This window comes from Lithobates pipiens, unplaced genomic scaffold (assembly GCF_037356315.1).
Source record: "Lithobates pipiens isolate NorthernLeopardFrog02 unplaced genomic scaffold, aLitPip1_a1.2 Scaffold_23, whole genome shotgun sequence".
NCBI lineage: Eukaryota > Metazoa > Chordata > Amphibia > Anura > Ranidae > Lithobates > Lithobates pipiens.
Window position 1 is genome coordinate 47,211,694 of NW_027507785.1, and position 26,486 is coordinate 47,238,179.

At 42.2% G+C, this 26,486-nt stretch overlaps 1 protein-coding gene across 1 annotated transcript in view; it reads left to right on the forward strand.

Annotated features, from left to right (window-relative positions):
• LOC143927112 (uncharacterized) overlaps positions 1-26,486 on the forward strand; it is a 57,495-nt gene that overhangs the window by 13,798 nt on the left and 17,211 nt on the right. The window contains 6 exon segments of the mRNA XM_077451067.1: positions 347-416; positions 11,663-11,736; positions 23,679-23,753; positions 23,832-23,892; positions 25,517-25,561; positions 25,564-25,727. Of these exon segments, the coding sequence (XP_077307193.1) occupies positions 347-416; positions 11,663-11,736; positions 23,679-23,753; positions 23,832-23,892; positions 25,517-25,561; positions 25,564-25,727 (489 nt within the window).

Sequence of the window (26,486 nt, forward strand, 5' to 3'; positions counted from 1 at the left end):
AAGTACAGCGGTGGGGTCACTTTTATTTTTATTTTTTTTGTTTTGTTTTTTGTGATAGTATTATTCAGACAGGGTAGGTGAAGCAGTTGGGAGCACTCCAGGGTATTTAGGGAGCTTAGCTCGGTATACACACACAATACAGCAGTGTGTTAGGGCAAGTGAAGTCCTATATTCGTGATTAGTAGTGTTTTTAGCAGTCATCTCATTGTTCAGACGGGTAGGTGGACAGTTGGGGGGGGGGGGGGGGGGGGCTCATGGAGGTTTGAGAGAGCTGAGCTCCGTATACACGAAGGATGTGCCTTAGTTTTTTTTTCCGTCTTCTCATTGTGTTTTTTCTCTCCCACAGATCCTGTGCGCGCTCAGAAGTGCGCACAACCTGCCGGAGACCAGCGTGAACCTCATCGGATACCTTCCAGGTGAGTGTACAATTTTCTGCCGGCTATTAGATTGAAGTGCAACTGAGCTGAACTGTCCTCACGTAGTGGGGAGAGGGGGTGGTTTGGACAGGAGAATGTAACTTCCTAGTGAAGTAGGCCTAATTCACACTGGCACGCCTGCCTTCAGCTTTTCTAAAGCGCAGTGTCCTTAGAAGTGCAAACAACTATTTTATACTTCCCAGATCACTTTTTCCGAGCACTCGGAATTCTATTTTTCTCCTAAATGACACTAAATTGATGGCACCTAATTTTTATTAGGGATGTACGGATACCATTTTTTTTTTAAACGAATATGAGCATATATATATTTTTTTTTTTTTTTTTTTTTTTTTTTGTACTCGCTAATGCCAATTACCGATACCTACCACAAGTGTTTTGTTTTCACTTCAGCTATCAGCAATGGTACAAAGTATTGAAAAGTTATTTACAAATTAAATAATTTTTTTTTTTTTGCGTTTTATCTTTTTATTTTTTCAATGTGTAAATATATGTTGAGTATATATATATATATATATATATATATATATATATATATATATATATATATATATATATATATATATATATATATATATATATGTATATATGTATATATACATATATATACATATATATACATATATATACATATATATACATATACATATACATATATATACATATATATACATATACATATATATACATATACATATACACAGTACAGACCAAAAGTTTGGACACACCTTCTCATTCAAAGAGTTTTCTTTATTTTCATGACTATGAAAATTGTAGATTCACACTGAAGGCATCAAAACTATGAATTAACACATGTCCAATTATATACTGAACAAAAAAAGTGTGAAACAACTGAAAATTTGTCTTATATTCTAAGTTCTTCAAAGTAGCCACCCTTTGCTTTGATTACTGCTCCGCACACTCTTGGCATTCTGTTGATGAGCTTCAAGAGGTCGTCACCCGAAATGGTTTTCACTTCACAGGTGTGCCCTGTCAGGTTTAATAAGTGGGATTTGAAGCCTTATAAATGGGGTTGGGACCATCAGTTGTGTTGTGCAGGAGGTGGATACAGTACACAGCTGATAGTCCTACTGAATAGACTGTTAGACTTTGTATTATGGCAAGAAAAAAGCAGCTAAGTAAAGAAAAACGAGTGGCCATCATTACTTTAAGAAATGAAGGTCAGTCAGTCTGAACAATTGGGAAAACTTTGAAAGTGTCCCCAAGTGCAGTGGCAAAAACCATCAAGCACTACAAAGAAACTGGCTCACATGACGACCGCCCCAGGAAAAGAAGACCAAGAGTCACCTCTGCTGCGGACGATAAGTTCATCCGAGTCACCAGCCTCAGAAATCGCAGGTGAACAGCAGCTCAGATTAGAGAACAGGTCGATGCCACACACATCTCTAGAACAACTGTTAAGAGGAGACTGTGTGAATCAGGCCTTCATAGTAAAATAGCTGCTAGGAAACCACCGCTGAGGACAGGCAACAAGCAGAAGAGACTTGTTTGGGCTAAAGAACACAAGGAATGGACATTAGACCAGCGGAAATCTGTGCTTTGGTCTGATGAGTACAAGTTTGAGATCTTTGGTTCCAAACACCGTGTCTTTGTGCGACGCAGAAGAGGTGAACGGATGGACTCTACATGCCTGGTTCCCACCGTGAAGCATGGAGGAGGTGTGATGGTGTTAGGGTGCTTTGCTGGTGACACTGTTGGGGATTTATTCAAAATTGAAGGCATACTGAACCAGCATGGCTACCACAGCATCTTGCAGCGGCATGCTATTCCATCCGATTTGCGTTTAGTTGGACCATCATTTATTTTTCAAATAGGACAATGAGCCCAAACACACCTCCAGGCTGTGTAAGGGCTATTTGACCAAGAAGGAGAGTGATGGGGTGCTGCGCCAGAGGACCTGGCCTCCACAGTCACCGGACCTGAACCCAATCGAGATGGTTTGGGGTGAGCTGGACAGCAGAGTGAAGGCAAAAGGGCCAACGAGTGCCAAGCATCTCTGGGAACTCCTTCAAGACTGTTGGAAAACCATTTCAGGTGACTACCTCTTGAAGCTCATCAACAGAATGCCAAGAGTGTGCGGAGCAGTAATCAAAGCAAAAGGCGACTACTTTGAAGAACCCAGAATATAAGACCTATTTTCAGTTGTTTCACACTTTTTTGTTCAGTATATAATTGGACATGTGTTAATTCATAGTTTTGATGCCTTCAGTGTGAATCTACAATTTTCATAGTCATGAAAATAAAGAAAACTCTTTGAATGAGAAGGTGTGTCCAAACTTTCGGTCTGTACTGTATATGTATATGTATATGTGTATGTGTATGTATATATATATATATATATATATATATATATATATATATATATATATATATATATATATATATATATATATATATATATATATATATATATATATATATATATTTATAAATTTTAACAAAGCAAACACAAAAAGTTTTGATTGTTTATCATTTATTTTAAAAAACGTAAAAAAAAAACAGGAAATAATAAATGGAGGGAGAAATGGAGAATAGGGAGTTAAGGGTTAATAAGGAGTTAAACAGAGGAACGTTCATCCCTTTGATCTGCAGATGAAGAAACAGAAAGATACCAAAAGAAACAATGTTTCTTTTTATTTTAGAGTTTTATTTTTTTGACAGCTACAATTACTGGACCTCTTTAACACTTCAGCTGTCAACAGGGGAGACCCACTGACAGCTCAAAGAACCGAGCCTGAAAGTATCGGTTTCGGGTATCTGTGAATTTTGTACAAGTACCGAAACTTGTGCAAATACTCGGTATCAGCACCAGTACTAGTATTGGTGCAACCCTACTTTTTTTTATATGCTTTTAGAAAGGTTTGGCAGTGCCGGTGTGAATGAAGCCTAAAGCTTCAGAAAATCTTGGGAGTCTCTTCAGGCGGAAATGGTGCTCTTATGAAAGCAAAAATTTGCCAGAAGAGACCGGGGCTGGATTTGGCATTAAAAATTCTAAAAAAGATTTTCTCTAAGGGGTAAACTGCTGCAGACAGGAAGCGCAGGCAGGTGCATGTACTTGCAGCAGCCTTCCAAATCTTTATTTCACTTTCAAGTACCAAGGACAGATACTCTTGGCACATGTAGGTAGTTTTGGAATGACATCGGGGACCCACCCACACACATTCCTATTGGCCTATCATTAGGAATGCACAGGAGGGGGCGGAATAGTTTAGCCACTTGCTGTAGATTTACTGAGTGGGTGGCAGGTACAGGCTCGGCACCCAGGTCACCGGAACTAGTGTCCCCATTGGAAGATTTCCTCCCTATATTACTTTTCTGGGACAACCAAAAATTTGTGATTTTACTTTCAATGATAATGGTAAGCAGGATAAATGGAGAGGATGAAATGTCCTTCCCTTCTTCACTCCATCCAAAGCTAAAAGATTAAAGTTTTGCCTTTTTTAATTATACTTTAAAGCAAGGATATGCAAATAGCGGACCTCCAGCTGTTGCAGAACTACAAGTCCCATGAGGCATAGCAAGACTCTGACAGCCACAAGCATGACACCCAGAGGCAGAGGACATGATGGGACTTGTAGTTTTGCAACAGCTGGAGGTCCGCTAATTGCAGATCCCTGGTTTAAACCCTCTCAGTGCTGCAGCTTTGATTTGACCAGGAGAGGAAGGTTTGGCAGTTGTAGGTAGGCACCATCATTTCTGCTTGCAGCAGTTTGCCCCCCTTTTTCTCCTAGTGACCATCACATTGTATTTAGTATTTTCCTGCCTCTGCTATAGCCCAGTATTGCACTGTGTTTGCTATCGTCAGAGTCTAGAATAGGACAGAGATGTACGGAATGAGTCCAGGAATCCCCGGCCTCCTGAGGAGTTTGGAATCCTACTGCTGTGTCTGATATAATGCTACACCCCCCCCCCCAGATATGAGAGAGATGCCAGGAAATTGTAAAAAAAAAAACTTGTTTCCTCAACTGCTGCTATTAAAAGCGTATTGTAAATAATACCCTTGCAGTGATTGGTTGTTCCTAATATTGACTGATGATGTTAATGTGGCTCATGTACTCTTAATTTAGATATGTCCAGTGTGCAGGAAACATTTTTACAGAATGAAGTGGACTAAATCACTCCTTGTGCAAATTCTGAATGTGACGGGGTTGTCAAAGATGCTAGTTTCTCTAAGGGACTCCCTGGAGATAAAACAACTCCTCCTTTTTTTTTTTTTTTTTTTCCTGCTGTAGACGAGTGTTGCAAGTCTATATAGCCATGATGACATTTGGCGAGGGGCATGTATGTAGACAGTTGGGGGCGGTGGCGTGCCCCATTCAGACCTATCTGGCCCATTAAAGCAGATGTAAATGTACCTGTTCTCGAATGGTCCGCGTCCCTCGCCAGTATCTTCTCTTCAGATATCTCCTCTGGCCAACCTAGAACGGCCTACGGTAGCTTGTGCACAGGTGTGTAAAATGGACCCTCGCGCCACTATGTGCTAAACGTGTAATGGATCTACGTGCATCAAAATAGAATATATAACAAAGTATAATGAAACAACCTGTGGAATAACAAAAGTGCAAGTGCTGCTAAATAAAACAAAAAATGCAGCGGGACAAAATAGTAAACACAAACTATCACTAGAATAAATAAGAGTCCTGCACAAATAATACCACAAAAAATGAATAATGTATATAAATGTGAAAAAAACAAGAGTCAATGAAAATATTTCAAAATAAACACACCAATAGTGTAAGTGTGTAGTGAAAAAACACTGGAGAAAGAACAGGACCAAATGTTCCAAAAAATCAGGCTCCCAGAACTCTCACCTCAGAGATGGAATAATAAGGCAAAAGAAAGTAATTCCAATGGACTTCTCCTTCATTTCTCTGTGCACAATCATCAAATGGTATAAACTTCTATCACTAGAGGGCCGATTCAACCTCTTATGAGTAATATTGCAGCATATGTATCCTCGTGGTGTGAAACTTAAAGAAAACACAGAGGGGAAGGGGGAAGGGAGAGAGAAAGGGGACTCCAATAGTGTAGTGGTTTCCAAAACTGAATAAATTTATTTAAGAGAAAGCAATGGACTCTCACATTTAAAAAGAAAGTATCAAACAGAAAGAGATCTGGCGTGTAGAGCCAGTCTTACGCTTGTTCCGGTATTCCTACGGCCACTCCCTACGCGTTACGTCACCACGTGACTTCTTCATGGGGATCCCCATGAAGAAGTCACGTGGTGACGTAACGCGTAGGGAGTGGCCGTAGGAATACCGGAACAAGCGTAAGACTGGCTCTACACGCCAGATCTCTTTCTGTTTGATACTTTCTTTTTAAATGTGAGAGTCCATTGCTTTCTCTTAAATAAATTTATTCAGTTTTGGAAACCACTACACTATTGGAGTCCCCTTTCTCTCTCCCTTCCCCCTTCCCCTCTGTGTTTTCTTTAAGTTTCACACCACGAGGATACATATGCTGCAGTATTACTCATAAGAGGTTGAATCGGCCCTCTAGTGGTAGAAGTTTATACCATTTGATGATTGTGCACAGAGAAATGAAGGAGAAGTCCATTGGAATTACTTTCTTTTGCCTTATTATTCCATCTCTGAGGTGAGAGTTCTGGGAGCCTGATTTTTTGGAACATTTGGTCCTGTTCTTTCTCCAGTGTTGTTTCACTACACACTTACACTATTGGTGTGTTTATTTTGAAATATTTTCATTGACTCTTGTTTTTTTTCACATTTATATACATTATTCATTTTTTGTGGTATTATTTGCGCAGGACTCTTTTTTTATTTGTGCACAGGTGTGAGTCCCGGCACACGGCGAGCCGTGTCGGTAATGTAAGCAGAGCTGTGCATACCTAGTTCGGTTGTACATGCCATTGAAGACTGCAGGTAAGTGTGTGTTTTATTGCGAAAGAGACCATTGCATGTCTCTCCTGCGATAACCTTCCTGCTCAGTCTTTTCTAAATAAGCCTTTAGTTCCACCTCAACACTGATTGTACATGTGGCAGTGCAGCGCTTGGCCTTGTGCTGTACTGCCCCATATATGCGTGTGGCCGGCCTTGCTGTGGTTTGTTGCGTTTGTCGCTTACAGCTCCCGGTCGCTGTTCACTATCAGGAGCTGGTAAGGCCGTTTCCTGAGAGTGTAATCGGATGATCCGAAAGCCACCATGTATTACCTCCTAGTAACGATCTCTTCTGCCTCTTTCACATGGGGCAGATTCCGTTCCACTCCGCTGGGGGTCCGCTCACAGATCCCCCGTTAAGCAAAGCGGACATGGACAGAGCCCTCTCTGCTCTATGGGCAGCAGGAGGTAAACAAACTCCTCTGTCAATATTATGGTGCTGGGTGACGAGATTAGAATACTGCACCACATCCCATTTTATATGAGAGAAAAAGGCGAGAGGGGCAGGCAGGACTTTAAAAGTTACCAAAGGAAGCAAACAAGTTGAGAAAATATATATATTTTAGTTGAACAATTCTTTAAAATCGCAAGTAAACATTTTACAACAATCGTGTATTTTTTCTTGGGTCATATACAACCACTTCTTACTCTACATGTTTCGCTCACAAGAGCTTCTTCAGGAGTTATTTGGGAAGTGTCGCATGAAGTATTATATATTATAAAAGAAACAACAATTGTAAATGCTTATGCTTAAAATTGAATAAAGTCACATCGCGTGTCAATGGGATATGTTATAGAAATTTTGTTGAGAAAATATTCATTTATATATAGAGTACATTTTGTGCAGAATAGTGATGAACTGAAAAGAATGCCTACCGGATGCTTGAATTCATAAAACATTGATTTAGGATACATAAATTGAAGCCAGGATTTAAAAGGGATGGAGAAACCTTTTGTAGCCAAAGAGGATAACTTTAAAACTTGCTCATATAATTTGAGGTTAAAAATAAAAATAAAAATTTAATAAAAATTTCAATAATTCTGTAGAGTATATAACAAAGAATTATGCAAAACATTTACCTCAATTTTGAATAAAGAGTGTATATTGGTTCTACTAATACACACTTTTTTTTTTTTTTTTTCAAAATTTAGCTAAATGTTCTTCCCTAGTTTTAATTTATCCTCTTTGGCTACAAAAGTTTTCTCCAATCCCTTTTTTTAAATCCTGGCTTCAATTTATGCATCCTAAATCAATGTTTTATGAATTCAAGCATCCGGTAGGCATTCTTTTCAGTTCATCACTGTTTTTGTACAAAATGTACTCTATATAAATGTATGAATATTTTCTCAACAAAATTTATATAAAATATAACCCATAATCATGTCCCATTGACATGCGATGTGATTTTTATTCATGCACAAAAACGAAAAAGAACGCACACCAGCCCTAGTGCATTAACGTTTATTTAACTCAGTAAAAGATTAAAAAAGCCAGGTATATCACTCACAAACATCCGTTGAATGGTTGCATTGACACAGTTGCCTCCTTCCCCCGATTTTAAGCTCCCTGCAGTAGCTGACAATGTGGATGGTTAAGCACTCAGTTCGCTTGCTAGCTGCAGGTACACTATCTCTCTCTCTCCACGCCTCACACGCACGGACCTGCCGGCTATGGATGACGTCACTCGCAACGGGGGGCGGATCTATCGACGTGTGTGCTGGCTCTGACTGACTGTTCCCACGACAACATGTTTCGGAGGCGTTTCCTGTTGTACCGATTTTTATTCATGGCAATTTTAAGCATACGCATTTACAATTGTTTCTTTTATAGTATATAATACTTCAAGCAACACTTCCCAAATAACTCCTGAAAAAGCTCTTTTGAGTGAAACGTGTAGAGTAAGAAGTAGTTGTATATGTCTAAAGAAATAACATGCGATTCTTGTAAAATGTTTACTTGCGATTTTATAGAATTGTTCAAATAAAATCTATAATTTTTTTTCAATTTGTTAGATTCCTTTTGGTACGTTTTTTATAAAGTTCTGCCTGCCCCTCTCTTTAAAAAAAAAAAAAACTCTACTGTCAGTTTACACCCTCAAAGCCGATCAGCCCCCTTTCCTTTTTTTTTTTTTTGTGGATCAGCTTGGACTTGGAGGTTGGAGGTAGGCGGGGTTGTAAATGAGCACAAGTCTGTTTTACACCTGCCTGTCCATAGGAATAAATTGACCTTTCCAATCGGGTCTGCCTGAAAAACCAACAAGGTGGACCTGATCGGATCGCCCGTGTGAAAAGGAGCCTTACAGGGTTTAGCTTTTGCTGGCAAAAGCAGATAATGCGTGGTGCATTAGGACAGATCATTTGTTCAAATAGGCTGCCAGCACACCTCCACACACCTGCATTATTTTTTCCAAGCCAACACACGGGTGTATGTTGCCATGCGCAGATGCGTCCAAGGTGCGTTCCTTTTAGTTCACTGAAGTTTCTTCATTGCAGTACATAGATGTGACGGCGGTCTTAGAAATCTTCCCCCCCCTACACTCCTGGGCCAAGAGGCCTGCGTATCACTCTTCTATCCATTTAGTTGGCGCTGACATCTATTACGACTCTTATCAGCATCGTGTGTGTCCAGCGTATTGCACACTCCACCACATTCTCTCTTATGAGTGGAAATATCAACTGTTCTACTAGAACTGTAGTCTTCATTTTTATCCACAAGCAAATATCTTCTCAAATATTTAACAAAACCTATTTTTTTTTTTTTTTCCTTTTCCAAAAGATTTTTTATTTCATTTATTTTTTTTGCAGTTTACAGGATGTTTTTAAATGATTGGCAAAGTTTGTTCATGGCTACGCTGATCATGACTTTGCCTGTCAGAGGCTATGTGCCTAACACATCTTTTTTTTTTTTACCTCTGAGGGACCCTTAAACAAAAGAAAAAAAAACAACTTTCAGGCCTTGGGGAACCCCCTATTAAAAAAGGAGTCTGCCCACAGCTCATGGTACATTAGCCTGACCAGTAAGTTGAAGTGATAGTAAAGGTTCAGGGTGTAAAAAAAATGTTGTACTCACCTGCTCTGTTCAATGGTTTTGCACAGAGCAGCCTCAATCCTCTACTCCTGGCAACCAACCCCCCACCCCCATGCAATCTGCTTGGGGGGGGGGGTTGTGCGGGCTCTTTCTCGAACCCTGCTGGCTGCGTCCATACACACGGTGTGGCACCAGCTGCTTTCAATCTGCCCTGTGAGAAAGGAGAGAGTGATCGCTGGATTGAGATATCGGGCTCAAGTAAGTATAAGGTGGGGGGGTCCTAGGCACAGAAGATTTTACCTTAAAGTAGAAGTACAGCCAAAGCTCATTTGGCGGTACTTCTGTGGATCGCGGGAGTGCAGTCCGTTTTCAGAAGACTGCGAGCTGAAGCCTGCTGTCAGGTTATGTCCACAGAGCCAGACCTGGCTTGGGAAAGATTGTGGCCATATGGTCAGGATCCGGTCGCATACCTAGACCGGCACCCAGCTCAGACTCTCGGCGAGCCGCTCCAGCTCTCCAGTGAGTGGGGGGGGGGGGGTGGAGGACCAAGCAGACAGCAGTGACTGACAGTAACCCGGTCTTGGAGCCGGCAGGGGTTGCGGCATCCACCTAGGTGAGTATGATTCTACAATAAAGAAAAATTCCCATGCTTTTCTTTTTAAAGGGTTTGTAATCCCTCCAAGGTTTTTCATCTTTATGCATTAAGGTGAAAAACCTCCTGTGATGCAGCAGAGCCCCCTTTTTACTTACCTGAACCCGGTCTTTCCAGCGACGGGGACGAGTACACCAGCCGGTTTCTCGGGTCCTGATTGGCTAGATTGATAGCAGTGCAGCCATTGGCTCCCGCTGCTGTCAATCAAATCCAATGATGCAGGAAGCTGGGGGGGGCGGTGCTGAGTCCTGCTGTCTGTGTCAATGGACGCAGCAGCAGGACACGTGAGTGTGCCCACACGTGTGCCCCGAGAGAAGAAAGATCCGGATCGCCGTACTCCAATGAAATATAAATTCTTTATTAATATCAATCCATACAGCAAGGATAAAAGAAAAATGAATGCGTTTCACACCGTCCAGCCAGGTGCTTACTCAGTAATCTGGCATGACGGTGTGAAACGTGTTGGCGTTTTTCCTTTTATCCTTGCTGTATGGATTGATGATGATGATGATGATGATAAAGAATTTATATTTCATTGGAGTGCAGCCATCCGGATCTTTGTTCTTTTCCTGCATGTGGTTGCATATTGAGCTGCACCCCCACACCTGAAGAGGGAGGAGATCCTTCGGAATCGGACACCTGGAGCGGGTCTTTCTTCAACGGGGCACTCGAGAAGAGGAGGAGCCAGGAGCGCCATTGGGGGAACCCAGAAGAGGAGGATTACGCCCACTCTGTGCAAAACCAACTGCACAGAGGAGGTAAGTATAACATGTATTTATTTTTATTTTTTTTAAACAAATCTTTACATATCCTTTAATGCAGAGAAGACATTAAGGTTAAAAAAAAAAACTTGAGGATCTAAAAGCACCTTAAAGAAAGATTTAAATAAAAGACTAAGCAATGTAGTGCACCATGCAGAAACAAAACTATCTTGAAATGAATAAAAAGCAGAAAAGAAAGGCAGACCGTAAAGCATCTGATGTCCTCGAACATTAGTGGGTGTTGTAGAAGAGTCCTTTTACATTGGTGGTAAGTGGAAAATGACGCCCCCTTGCGTTTTGGTGGTCAGTGTAGGTAGGTAGAACATTTTTGCTCGTTGCCCAAGGAACCCCTGGAAACCTCAGGAGGAACCTTAGACCTTCCACAGATCCCTGGTTGAGAAACGCTGGCCCAGGGTGTCCATGCCGCTTATAGGACCTCCTTAGATTGTTGCCTGAATGATGACCAGTGAGGATTTGCTCATACATGGAAATCTCTATCCATAGCGGCTTCCCTCGCACCATTCACAAACCTAATTTTTATTTTTATTTTTATTCTTTTGCCTTTAGAACAGATATTGATATGTACTGTTTTTTTTTGTTCAACTTCAAGGTTTTATTTTTTTTTTATATTTTTGGTATCTGAGGTAATGCAAAAGTCTCCTAGATGTCCATTTTCTTGTAGATCTCAGTCCAGCTCTTTGTTCAAAACCTCTTTCTGTATCGTAAATTTCAGTTTTGCATGTATATGACCCTAAGGATCAAATGATTTGCTATGTTTCTTGGGAGGGCTGTGTATTTTTTTATGACTGCTCCTGTTTTCTTCATGTCATACTAACTGGCGTCCCGTCTGTATCACATGCTGTCCCCAGGTTACAGCCTCGGCTCTGTCTGCGTGGAGTTTTCCCTCGTGGAAGAGGCCGTCGGATGCATGGAAGCCAACAAGGTTGCTTTATCCACCGGTTCAGCGCTGCTGTGGAAGGATGGACAGGAAGGGGGGGGGGGGGGTGGTGGGATGAGGGTGATGGGGGGGGGGGGAATGGGATTCAGGTGGCACTCGCAGAGGGTTAGCAAGTGTGCTGGGGCACCTGTGACTGGTGACACACTTGTGTATCTTTTGTGTGCCACGTACTGAACATGCGTGTGATGGAAGCACACGGCTACACACTGCCTGTGTCTGTGGCTGCAGAGTTCTCCATGGCGTGCCACCAGGAAAAAGTAAATGGGGGTGGGTAGAGGGAACCATCAGCTAAAGTAGCGTTAAAGGCCAACTCCAGCCTTAATTAATAAAATTCGATTTTATTTATTATGCATTAGGATAAAAAAAAAATCTGCTCACTGCAATACTCACCTACTGTCTGGCGCTGTCCCTAGCAGACACTGTTCTTCCACTTCTCAATTGAATGACATCCAGCGTCATTCAGCTTGCTTTCTGTAAGCCCAGGCTGTCATAGACACGCCCCCATCACTACGCCTGGGCTTACAGTCCATAAGATGGCGCTCTCACGACACAGCTTGAGCGCCATTCTACCTAGCAGTGAGGACCATGTAAAGTGGTATTAAACCCTCTTCTCCAACCCCCCCCCCCACCTTTTTTAAATCCATGCATTATTTATAGCAGGGATATGCAATTAGCGGACCTCCAGCTGTTTAAGAACTACAATTCCCATGAGGCATAGCAAGACAGCCACAAACATGACACCCAGAGGCAGAGACATGATGGGACTTGTAGTTTTGCTGGAGGTCCACTAATTGCAGATCCCTGGTTTATAGTATGTTTCACTTACAAATTGGTTTTTATAAAAGCGGCTTACTCCGTATCTCCCAGTACCACTTCCCTGAACTTCCAGTTGGGGAGTGTGCAGTTTAAGCTTCACACAAGGGGTCAGATGTCCTTATTCTCCTTTGCACCATGAAAACCAAGCGCATGCATGCCCAGCTTAGATTTTCTGCAGGTGTCTCCGTCTCCACAACCGATTTTGGAGCCACTCCTTTCCTGGAGGAGGAGCAACTTACATCCTCAAGCCTTCAGCATCAGCACTTGGGGCTGGGGGTGCACTCATAAGTGTGTCTACAGCTAGGCCCCCGAAGGGACCTCTGCAGGGTAAGGAAGTCACCCTAAGGCCTGATTCATAAGGGCTTCAGCTTGTATAAGAGCAGCAAGCTTGTACAAAGCATTTGCAGAGCTTTCAGCGAGTTTTGTAGCTTTTAAACTACCGTTTAGCTCTAGTTTTGTAAATGTCGAACACGGATTTTACCGGGAGGGTTGGTTGCCACTCTAAGCAAGCTGCTGGCAGGCTTTCAATAAGTGCTGAAGCTTGCCAGCAGCTTTCTAAGACCCCTTTCACACTGAGGCACTTTTTCAGACGTTTTAGCGCAAAAATAGCACCTGTCAAGTGCCTGAAAAGCGCCTCTCATGCCTTCCCAGTTTGAAAGCCCGAGTGCTTGCAGGACAGGGAAAAAAAAACAGTCCTGCAAGCAGCATCTTTGGGGCAGTGCGGGAGTGCTGTATACACCGCTCCCAAAATGCCCGGCGCCCATTGAAATCAATGGGCGCCGCTGCTAAACCGTCTGCAAAGTGCTTCAGCAGCTCCTCAACATGGGTACTTTTAACAGCGGTAAACGGCTCACGCTTGCAGCACCCCAGGGTGAAAGCACCCTTAAAGTGGCAACTAGTAAGAGGCATGGTGAGTTTTTTGAAGTTGGAATTTGTTTTTAATTATTGGAGGGAAAATACTTTTTTTATCTCTATTTTTTATTTTATTTTTTTTATACATACTGTCACCAGTGCAGTACATATGATGGTGTGGCAGTGATCAGGTAATTGGACTGGTGACAGTATGTAAAAAAAAAAAAAAAAAAAAATATATATATATATATATATATATATATATATATATATATATATATATATATATATATATATATTAATATATATAAAAATTAATATATATAAAAATTAATATATATAAAAATTAATATTTATTTATATATATAAAAATTAATATATATATATATATTAATATATAAATATATATATATATATATTAAAATTAATATATATATATTAAAATTAATATATATATATTAAAATTAATATATATATATTAAAATTAATATATATATATTAAAATTAATATATATATATTAAAATTAATTAATAATATATTTTCTACATTTTAATATCTCTTGCCTGTGCAAATAAATGTAAATGTACTGTTGTGGGGCAGGAAGTGGTTAAAAGCTTCGACAAATCTCGCTGTTCGCATTGCTCTAATATAAGCTGAAGCCCGTGTGAAGTGGCCATAAATGGAGACGGAGGACTGAGAGAAAACTTAACGAGAAATAGCAGGAAAGTGACGGGACTGAAGGTAAAAATAGGAAGGGAAGAGGTATGCTGCTCTGGTTCACTTTTTAAATGGAGGGTTTAATAACGCGTTTCATTCCAAAAAAAAAAAAACCCTCCCCACACATGTCCGGCTGGAGGAAACTTTCATTTAAGGTATGTATTTAGAATTTTTATTTTGGGGTGGGAGGGAGGGTCAGAATGCCGGAGTTGACCTTTAATATAACTGCAGGCAAAACAAAAAAAAAATCCTTTTAGAACAATTCAGTTTTCTTTTTACTATTAACTGCCGATCTATTTTCATCTTGTGGAGAGCGATGTGTCAGATGGCCGATGGGGACCGCAGTCATAATATCGGCCGTTGTTCTTTGGTAGAGCGATGCCATAAGAGGCATTGAGCACAAAGCTGGAACCGTTTCCTTTTGTGTAGCAAAGATCCCGTCACAGTGACGCCACAACGACGCCACCTTCTGCATTCCGGTGGCTGAAAGTCCTCTTGATTTATAGATCTTGTTCTTTCAGTGTTATGATATCTTCTCTTTTAACAAAACTTCACCTCCAGAGTCAGAAATGAAGGAATACGTTTGCCAACAATTCTGTGAAAGGGTTGGCAAATTCCGTATAACAATCGCTCCAGTAAACGTAATCCTAAAAAAAGATTACACACCCCATAATAAAGGAGATTTATGACCAATGTTTTTTTTTTTTTTTTTTTTGGCTGTACTTTTATGGATCACAAGAGTGCATCAGTGCTCATTCTGCACTCCTGTGACCCGTTTTCAGCCAACAGCAGGATAAAGCCTGCTGTTGGCTGATGTCGTTCAGCCGGTCCAGGCTCAGGAGAGATCCGGACCATATGGTCAGCATCCACCCACATCCCTGAAATGGCACCTGGCTCAGCCTCTCAGCGATCCACTGACCCTGCCCCCCTTCACAGCCCAGCGCTCCAGTGAGTGCTGGAGGGGAGAGCAGAGAGTATGAGACTGACAGTCACGGCTCTTTGCTCAGAGCGGAGGGGGAGAACTGAACGATCGGCAGTGTTTGAGCACTCAGTCCTCACTGCAGAGCCAGCAGGGGACAGATCCGCTTGATGCTGCACCCCCCTAGGTGAGGGTTTTTTGGTTAAATCCCAATCTTTTCTTTTTAAACTTAAGTTAAAGCGGAGTGCCACCAAAATAAAATAAAGTCAGCAGCTACAAAAAGTGTAGCTGCGGACTTTTAATAATACAGGGGTCCAGCGAGGCGGGCGTACAAAGCCCCGTCCCGCTCCTCTCCCTCTCCTCTCCACGGCGCCTGCATTCTTGCTGTGGGCACCCGGCTGTGTCTTCACAGCCTGGCACGCACTGAGCATGTGTGAGCTGCACTGCACATTGTGAATGGCTGGGGAATCTTCTGGGACCTGTGATGTGTCCCAGAAGATTGCAAGGAGAGAGATGAACTTCCAGTGCCACAGAGCTCCGGGAGGAAGTGGGAGCTGGATGCCTCTAAATTGGGTATCCGCTGCCCCCCCAAAAAAATGACATGTCAAATGTGGCACGGCAGGGGGTCACCGTCACTTAAAGCACAAGTTCCATTCTTGGGTGGAACTCGGCTTTAAGCTTAAGTAGAAAAAAAAAAAAAAAAATCTACAGCTTTAGTCACTTACCGGTAAAAGTCCCTCTCCGACAGCTGGATCCTGAAAAAACCTTCACTGCTAGGAGGCCCTGTCCTCTTCCTGGTTCTCAATCATTCACAAATTGTGTTACAAGCAGTGTAATCAATTAAAAAAACTAAAAATAACTTCTCAATGGCAGAAGAAAGACACATGTGTCCCCATCAGACCATCTGTACTGCTGTTTTGCCTGAAGACCTGAAGCTGTTGACCATTGCAGTCTTTTGAAGTGCAGAGCCAGGAGGAGGACCGGGCATCCGTTCACAGAAGATTTCCTCCGGTATCCAGCTGCTTGCACAACATGGGACATACTTCGATTACAGGTAAGTGCAAGGCAGCTGGATTCCCAGAGAAATCTTCTGTGTTGCATTGCAGACATCTCATAGGTTTATCTCCTAAAGCAGTGGTCATCAACCCTGTTCTCAAGGCCCACTAACAGGCCAGGTTTGCAAGATAACTGAAATCCATCACAGGTGATATCATTTGCTGCTCAAGTGATTGCAGTATTCTAGTCTGCATCCTCCCCCAAGGTAATACATAAAACCTGGCCTGTTAGGGGACCCTGAGGACAGGGTTGATGACCACTGTCCTAAGGCACTGCAGTCACAGCTTTTAGTTTTAGCGTATCTGCAGTACTCGTCTAGTCACATGATCATATCGGTACATCCTCCACTCTTTGGCGCCCTGCGTGTCTGCTAGATATGGAATTGCTGCTAAGAAGTACAAGACATATTGTGTTTATGGTGGTCGGTCCCAACCACTATTGTTGCATAACGGACATGGTTCATTATATGAAGAGGATAACAATTATTTATATTATCTCTGTCCCACATACAGTTGAAGGTGATGCACTAGTTGACACAAATTCCAGTTAAAATCTAGTGATCCATATCATGCTGTTTGTTAAAATCAACATAAGATAAATGAACAGTGAAAAGTAAGAGAAATGTCAGTTAACCGACCAGAGTAAAAGAAAACTGTGTCTTCAGTGTGAAAAGCCCCTAGGGCTTTCACACTGGAGCGGTGCGCTGGCAGGACGCTAAAAAAAAAAAAATTCCTGCTAGCAGTATCTTTGGAGCGGTGTATACACCGTTCCTGCCTATTGAAATGAACGGGGCAGCGCGGCTTTACCGCTGGCATAGTGCCACTGCAGCAGTAATTTGTGCTGGTTTTAACCCTTTCTCGGCTGCTAGTGGCGGAGGTAAAAGCAGCCGAATAGTGCCACAAAATTGGCGGTAACGTGCCCCTAAAAATAGCGGCGTTTTACCGCCAGTGCACCCACCACCCCAGTGAAAGAACCTGAGTTACAGATTATCACAAGCTAGCCATGCACACATTCATGTTAGGAGCTGACGGCCCCATATTCTGTGGATACAACTTCTTTCAGGGGCACCAAAGTTCAGTAATCTTCAGATGATTACCTGTACTATATGAAAATTGTATTTTATATGCACTGTGTGTGTTTATTATTTGCAGTTTTTTTGCCACGTTATGGTGTGCTACCCTTCCAATGTCTGACTATGTTAATGTGCAGTTCCACCCAAAAGTGGAACTTCCGCTTTAAGTACTCCTCGCCCCCTGACATGCCACAATTGGCACGGTCTTTTGGGGGGGGGGGGGGGCTGGAAACCTGGTTTGGAGTGGAACTTCCTGTCCCACTTCTGGCCACCTAGGCGGCCCCTCCCTCCCGCCAATGATCTGGGACACGTCACAGGTCCCAGAACATTGCCTGGTGATTGACAGAGCGCGGCTCGCACACAGGTCCTAGAACAGTGATGGCGAACCTTGGCACTCCAGATGTTTTGGAACTACATACTACATTTCCCATGATGCTCATGCACTCTGCAGTGTAGTGGAGCATCATGGGAAATGTAGTTCCAAAACATCTGGGGTGCCAAGGTTCGCCATCACTGTCCCAGAACATTGCCTGGCCATTGACAGAGCGCGGCTCGCACACAGGTCCCAGAACATTGCCCGGCTATTGACAGAGAGCGGCTCGCACACAGGTCCCAGAACATTGCCCGGCTATTGACAGAGCGCGGCTCGCACACAGGTCCTAGAACATTGACCGGCCATTGACGGAGCGCGGCTCGCACACAGGTCCTAGAATATTGCCCGGCTATTGACAGAGCGCGTCTCGCACACAGGTCCCAGAACATTGCCTGGCAATTGACGGAGCGCGGCTCGCACACATGTCCTAGGCCAGTGATGGCGAACCTTGGCACCCCAGATGTTTTGGAACTACATTTCCCATGATGCTCCACTACACTGCAGAGTGCCAGAGCATCATGGGAAATGTAGTTCCAAAACATCTGGGGTGCCAAGGTTTGCCATCGCTGTCCTAGGCCATTGACTGAGCGCGACATGCGCACTGGGAAGCTGCAAACTGTCACAGCCAGGTGCCCACAATGTCGGCGCCACAAAGTGGAGGAGGAGGTAACGAAGGCTTCAGGCGGCTGCATCACTGGACCGTGGGACAGGTGGTGAGTGTCTGTTTATTAAAAAGTCAGCAGCTATACTTTTTGTATCTGCTGACTTTTAATACACTCAAAAACCAGTGGAACTCCGCTTTTAAAGGTTGGCTGCTAAAAGTATATGAGATACTATTATCATTTTGGCTGGAATTAAGGCTTTGGCCATACATGGGTCGAATTTCGAAAGAATTTTCTTTTGAAAATCTGAATATTTTGTGATCCGATGGAGCCACCATTGATTTCAGAACTGGGCCAACCAAGCCTTCAATTTCACCTCCATGTTGCTACAGAAAATAATTTTAATGGCTGGGAATCTTCTTTTTCTTTCCGGGGATGTTTTTCTTTTCTTGCACATGCGCATTTCTTTTTCGTTTTTTACATTTCTCGCACGATTCTCCCATCATTGATTCAAAAAATCGTTCGTTTATCAAAAAATTTCCAACATGTTCGATGGCGGCACGAAAATCAGCTGTTGCTGCAGCTTCACTAAATACGAACGAGAATTCTTTGATAAGGTTTTCGAAAGAAAAAATTCTTTCGAAATTTGACGCTGGTGTGGCTTGCCTAAGTCTATACCTAGTGATAGAAGTGCCATTCCCGGGGAAGATGTAACTTGTATGCCCTTTAACCTGCTCAATTATAGTGAAGATGCAAGCCCAGTATTTTTAGGAGGACAAGACCCCACAGTATGTGCGGTGGGTCCCCCAGGTTCCTCCAGCATTCCGAGGATGATCCAGGAGCGAATTTTGATGTGTGATATGGGGTAAGATACCATCGCAACATAAACCAGTTACCACGGGTTGGCACTTCTGGTAGATGCATATGTTATACTAAGGGCTTTTTTTCCCCATTGGTCCTCAGTGTATTCTTCCCCAAAGTCCCTTTCCCAGGCTTGTATATTGGGTGTGTTACTGAATACCTGTTTGTTTTGTAGATAATTATATATTGGTGACATGCCTTTTTGGTTCTTGTGTTGGTGGATGTGTAGTATAAGGCTACTTTCCCAGGTTGGGTAGGTGATTTTATCTTGTCATGTTTTGGGAAGTGGGAGATTTGGATATATTTTACAGAACTCCGATGCGGGGAATAGAACATTCAAGTTGTCGCGCTCTAGATTTTTTTTTTTTAAGCGCTGGGCCTACAAACAAGTCCTCCAATAGAAGAGATTTGGTAGTCAAAACCGAAAGGGGCGCTAACCTACAATGCATCTTTTTCTTATTCGCTGTCTTTCCAGATGGCTACTATGTGCACATTTTTATTGTGTGGTGTTGCTGAAACGTCTAGCATTGTCCCTTTAGATGTGATTGTGCTGAAATCTGTGGGGGTGGTCCAACAGCTTTGTCTAAGACCCCTTTCACACCACACCGCTGATAGCGTGGGCGGTAAAACGCCGCTATTTTTAGTGGCGTTTTACCGCCGGATTTGCGGCGCATTTGTGGGGGCACTTTTACCCCGCTAGCGGACGCAAAAGGGTTAAAACCGCCGGCAATACGCCGCAATAGTTTTGCCGGCGGGATTACAGCGCTGCCCCATTGATTTCAATGGGGAGCAGTGGTGGAGGAGCGGTAAACACACCGCTCCTTCACCGCTCCAAAGAAGCTGCTGGCGGGACTTTTTTCTGACGTCCTGCCAGCGCACCGCTGTAGGGTGAAAGCCCTCGGGGCTTTCACACTACAAACAATGGTGCAGCTTCTTTAGGACGTTTTGCAGGCGCTATTTCTAACGCTATAGCGCCTGCAAAACGCCCTGGTGTGAAAGGGGTCTGACTTTAAAGCTCATCTGAGGAAGATGCATCTGAAATTAGGGGGGTGCGCGCATCTGTGACTGACACGTTGGATGGAGGTGGTGTGCTATCCATGCAGACAGACTGAATTTTGTGGTGCTTGTAGTCGTTTGGTGTTCAGAACGTAAAGGGACCATAGTGGAGGATGACATTGCATGCTGTAAAATACCATTGTGGTTTCTTTGTGCATCCTTTTGTTCCCAGTCGGAATAGTTTTTCTTCATTATTCCTCCTCCTGCAGTGTGAAAAATAGTTTGAAGGCTTCCTGTGGTGTGCATCAGGAGAGGTAGTATGGAGAACGCAGTTACTCTATAGTTACAGGTTTCTTTATGGTTTCCTGATGGGGAGTAGGGAGTATTTCTGGGGACTGAAGGGATTTCTCTCCAGCCCTTTGTCTTGACATACCTTTTTATAGAGGAGATACTTTCATTCGAAAGAAAAAAAGTCCTATGTCATTGGCCTTCGATATTGAGCTGAAAATGATCTGACCACACATTATTCCGCATTAATTGTCTAGAGCCACAGGTCTCAACTAGGGTTCCATGTAACCCTAGGGTTCCTCCAGAGCAGATGCCTCTAAACAAAGGGTCAGTTGACACTCCTTTAGACTTTGGGGGGGGGCAGAATGTGGGCAGTGTGAGTAGATCATGTTCCAGCATCAGTGGAAGTAAACTATGACTAGGGCTTGGTGGTCAGTGGGAGTAAAGCAATTACATAGCACCTGTGGTCAATAGGAAGAGAAATAGTCAATAGGAGGGATAGTGGCCCATCGTTGGTGTCAGTGGCAGGAATTGTGCACCACGGTTGGTGTCTGGTAGGAGGAATAGTGCCCCAAGAGCCACATGAAGGTAACCAAAGGGCTGCATTCTCTAGACCAGTGGTCATCAACCCTGTCCTCAGGGCCCACAAACAGGCCAAGTTTTATGTATTACCTCGGGGGAGATACAGACTAGAATACTGCAATCACTGAGCAGCAAATGATATCACCTGTGATGGATTTCAGTTATCTTGCAAACCTGGCCTGTTAGTGGATCTTGATGGCCACTGCTCTAGACCACTGGTTCTCAACCCTGTCCTCAAGTACCCCCAACAGGCCATGTTTGCAGGTTTTCCTTTATCTTGCACAGGTGCTTTAAAGTCCAATGGCTTGGTATTTTGGACAGCTATTTTATCTCAGAGAAATTCCCAAAACATGGCCTGTTGTGGGTACTTGAGGACAGGGTTGAGAACTACTGCTCCAGAGCTTTCTAGGGGTTCCTTGAGCAATTTCTGACTCTCAAATTTGCATTGACACCATTGATCTTTTATTTTAAGCTATCTGTAAGGGGTTATTCTTCCGAATGACCACAAATGTAAGGAGAATTCTTCCCACTGACCATCAGACTGTTGTATCATGAGTTGTAGATTCAGTAAGTTTTAGCAGAGGTTCCGTGAGCTTAGACTATTGGGTGCTGTACGGTTTGTCTTTGGGTGCTGTATGGTTTGTCTTCACTGGGTGATGACCGTTATTTATTTATTCATCCTCCTCGCTTTGCATGACCCAAAGAGGTTATCTTGGGTGATTTCAATCTCTCATTCTATTTCTGTGCTGTGTGCCCTTTCACCTTTGGCCATATCTGTTTATTGCCTCTGGACGACCCTGATGTGGAGGTGGCCAGAGTTGCGGTTGGTACATTTGGCATTTTTTGATTGGTAGGGTTGGCATCAATTGCTGTGGCACTCTTATCTGCATCAGCACACTGCCATTTGAGTTTTTTCCAGTGTTGGGTGGATCATACATTTCGTGGGTAGGTGTAACTTGCACGTTGTTGTACTTTGGGACATCGAGGTGGACTAATAGATGAGAGGTGAAGGTTTCTGTGAATGAATGACGCAGTTGTGTGGGCAGAGCCCTTCAAGCCGCAGCATTTTAAATCTTCACAGCTGTCAGAGAGAGGGGTTCTTTTGAGCTTGGGTAGTGCACTTGACACCATATTGTATGTTAAGCCCTAAATTTAGGTGTAACGTGGTCTTAAAACTGGACTTAGTCTTTAAAATGCTGCATACTTTTGGTCCAGTATATACTGTCTTCAGGCCCTCAAAGTGTGTTGGCTTGGTGAGCGTCTCTCTCTTATCTATCTATTTTATTCTAGATTAATTCTCGATGTGGCACCTCAATCTCTGGTCCTTTTTAGTTAGAAGCCAAGGAAACTGAAAATTCTTAGCGTACAAAAGCTACCAACCCAGAAACCATTCCTGCTTTGTCCAAATACCACTCCAACTCCTATATGAGCAGGACCTTTGGAGTTCAGAAGCTACACTTCAAGATCTTATCGCTATCTGTGTCCCTTCTGGAGACATTCATCTTCTATTTGTCCTGGACACCATTGTCTCAAGGGAAGGAAGTGATGGGAAACCCAAACGTATACAGTCTTTACATGGGGATATTTTAGTAGGGACACTTGTTTCAGGCCTCCAACCTCCCCTGGTGGCCCACAGTGCCCCCCAGCCCTTCACCCTCCAATAGTGCCCTCCAGAAACCTCATTCTCACATGGCCACCAAATCTGCTGTAGACTCTCCTAACTCCACAACCACCAGGCCTTGACCTCCCTTGCCACCAGCCATGTGCAGATCCCTTAACCTAGTGCCTTCTATCTCCCATTGTGCTACCCAGCCTCCCATTGTGCTACCCAGCCTCCCACAGTGCCCCCTAGTCTGCTTTAGATCTTCCAGCCCTTAATGTCCACAACCTCCAACAGTGCAACCCATCCCCAGTGACGCCCAGGGCCTTCCAGCATTTCAATACATATGTTGTATTCCCGTATTTTTATTATGCGAGTACAAACGTCTTGGCTCTGTATTTTTGTGTCCCGGTTACCTGGCGATCCTGCCAGCAGCTTCATTTTCTGATGACAAGATGACCCATTTGCTGCTGGTTTCTTGTTGTCAAGCCATCCTGAACTTCTGTAGTATTGGTATACAGGGTGCTGTACAAACGTAATACATCAAATATGCTCCAGTAAGTGTGCCTGTGATTATACAGGTAGATGCCTCCAGGGCCGCCCCTTAGCTTGTGATTGGGGCAGTTTGAGGCTCCACCCACAGCCTCCGTGCTTGGGGTAGAAGCGCGCACACACTGCTGCCATCATGATTATACCGGCAGACACGTCTCTTGCAGCTAGGGGTAAAAGAACGGGCACTGTTGTCATGTGACCCCTTATAAAGTCGAATAAGAGCGTTTATTAATATTTTCGGGCACTTTTATTTAAATCGCATGCTTAGCCAATCATTAAACTTTGCCATGTGTGCGGCATGCGTTGTTTACAGACTTTTTTATATAAAATAATTGTCCACATTTTAGATTTACCTTGTTAAAAAGAACAAGTATAATTTTATTTTTAGTACTGAACTTATAAAATACTGTCATTGTATGGTTTCTGAAACTATTCAGGTTTTGCACAAGGAAAATTTGTCTTAATTTTTCTTTTTTAAGCAGCAAAGTTTTGGCCGGTCCTGATCTTGTCAGACTGTCCTGCTGTGTCAATTAGTCCAGGTTGTTTTGGCTGCTCTGTTGGGTTTGTACGGCTGAACCCCACAGCTGACGCTCGTCTTACAGGCCGGTATCTGCAATGTCGCTTTGTGTTGTTGTTTCAGGGAGTTCTACATTTTAGAGGGAAAAAAGTCAATCTGAAATATATTCCAAATTCTGACCGATGGACGTGCCTTCAGGTGAGTAATCCTTCTTCTCGGTTATTGGAATATTCTGCAATGCCGATGGTCCGCTGATCCCTGCTTTGTCTCCTATAGTGCAATGCTGTCAACGTGTTATCCAAAGAACGGTGCTGGCAATGCAGTGCACTGAGGGCCGGTGAGTGACCGCTGCTTTGTCTTTATTGGGACATTCATGAAGGATAAATTATTATATAAAAACAAAAATTGTGTGCATCTCATATATAAATTTAAAACCTAATTATTATTATTTTTTATATATAATATTTTGTTTTAAATTTATATTTTATCTTATGAGATACACACATGCGCGCGCGCACACACAATTTGTTTTTATATAATTTTTAAAAATATGTGTGTATTTTTAATTTTTTTTATATAATATATATATTTTATACTATTTTGAGATTATATATATATATATATATATATAATCTCTATCAAAATATCTCAAAATAGTATATTTATATTTACTATATAAATTAATATTAAGTATATAAAGTATATTTAAATATACTAATATATTTATATATTAGTGTGTGTGTGTGTGTAATATAAAAAAAAATTATATATATATATTTATATATATACATTAATATGAATTATATAACCTAATATATTTTATATATATATATATATATACACACACACACACATACACACACACACACACACACACACACACACACACACACACACACACACACACACACACACACACACACACACACACACACACACTATAATTATAAACATTAATATATAATAAAATTATATATATATATATATATATATATATATATATATATATATATATATATATATATATATATATATATATATATTATTTTAATATTGTATATTAATGTTTATAATTATATTATAATATTTTATGTGTCTGTATATATACACATTTTTGTATATATATATATATATACACATTTTTTTTTTCTCTCAAAGTTTAAAGGCTAGATCCTTGCACACAAAAAAATACATGCAAATATTATAAGCCTGCAAAGCCTCTCAATCACGACCAGTGGATCTCCATGTCCGTGTCGAGGTTTGGACTTTCAGTTGTGGATTTTTTTTTTTTTCACATTTGTGGTAACGCTTACGACCCATTGAAAAGTGATCTGTGGTGGTTCGCTATTTAGAGGGCGGTAGCCGCAGTTGGCAGCCATTCAGGTGGTGCTACTGCCGGCTTCCGATGCCTGTTTTGGTTTTCATTGCCAGGACCAAGTCGAGTGTTTTTGGCTCACAGCTGCAGTGTAGCCCCATTGATCTTAGTGGGCAAGTTTGAGAGGCGGTACCACCTATCGAATTCTACAGCCCAGGATGAAATGCAGCAAAGTTTCATGGCCGCGGCATGTGTACAGCCCTGTCAGGCAGCTGATCTGTGGGTTTTACCGCCCCCCACACAGAATTTCAGCTTTGCAGCCTGTTTATTTTATTTTTTGTTTACCACCACTCTTGTATCATTAAGAACAACAAATCCATCTGCCGCAGTAACAGAGGGGACTAGTAATTCAATCATTCCATCACCTGTGCCATCCCCATGGGGGTGGACAGTCATTGCAGACAATTGCTATACTACCCCTATGTGACCGAGGCCTAAGAAGTAAAATCGTCAAAATCTATATACAGTTATCTTCCCCTTTTTTTTTCCCCCCCGTTTGCTTGCTGGAGATTTCCCATATAATTTTATATTCTGCTAAATAAGGTGAAATCTCCATCTTCGTTTCCTTACATGTCTCCTCTTGCAGGTACTGATCATCTGCCTATAGCCCATAAAGATCCCAAAACCCCACCGTCCTGATCACCCCGCCGCAGCGCAGCAAGAAGCGCAAGTCCAAACGCAGCCCTGACCGTTGGAAGGATAAGACCCCATCTAGGGAAAGGAGCCCCCGCCGAAGATCAGCAAGGGAGCCAAGCAGGCCAACTCTGAGAGTGCAAGTGAGTGGAATGACCCTGAAAGTGCTCGCTCCAACGTTCGCAGCGATCTCTCGCGTGTGGTTATAAAAATGTTTACATATTACATTTTTTTTTTCATTTTTTTTTTTTTTTTTTTTTTTTTACACTTTCCCTCTTTTAACCACTTGCTTACTGGGCACTTAAACACCCTTCCTGCCCAGACCAATTTTCAGCTTTCGGTGCTCTCACACTTTGAATGACAATTACTCAGTCATGCAACACTGTACCCAAATGAATTTTGTGTCCTTTTTTTCCCACAAATAGAGCTTTCTTTTGGTGGTATTTGATCACCTCTGGGGTTTTTATTTTTTGCGCTATAAATGAAAAAAGACCGAAAATTTTGAAAAAAAATGCATATTTCTTTGTTTCTGTGACAGAATTATGCAAATTATTAATTTTTCTTCATACATTTTGGCCACAATTTATACTGCTACATGTCTTTGGTAAAAATAACCCAAATTAGTGGATATTATTTGGTCTTTGTGAAAGTTAGAGAGTCTACAAGCTGTGGTGCGAATCGCACAAAATTGATCACATCTGATGTACTGGTGGCTATCTCACTTCTTGTGACCCAAACAAGTCAGGAAAGTACAAATACCCCCCAAATGACCCCTTTTTGGAAAGTAGACATCCAGGTATTTAGTAAGAGGCATGGTGAGCTTTTTGATGTTGTCATTTTTTCCCACCAATTCTTTGCAAAATGAAGATTTTTCATTTTCTTTATTTTTCTCCACAAAATTTGTCATTGTAATAGGGTTATTT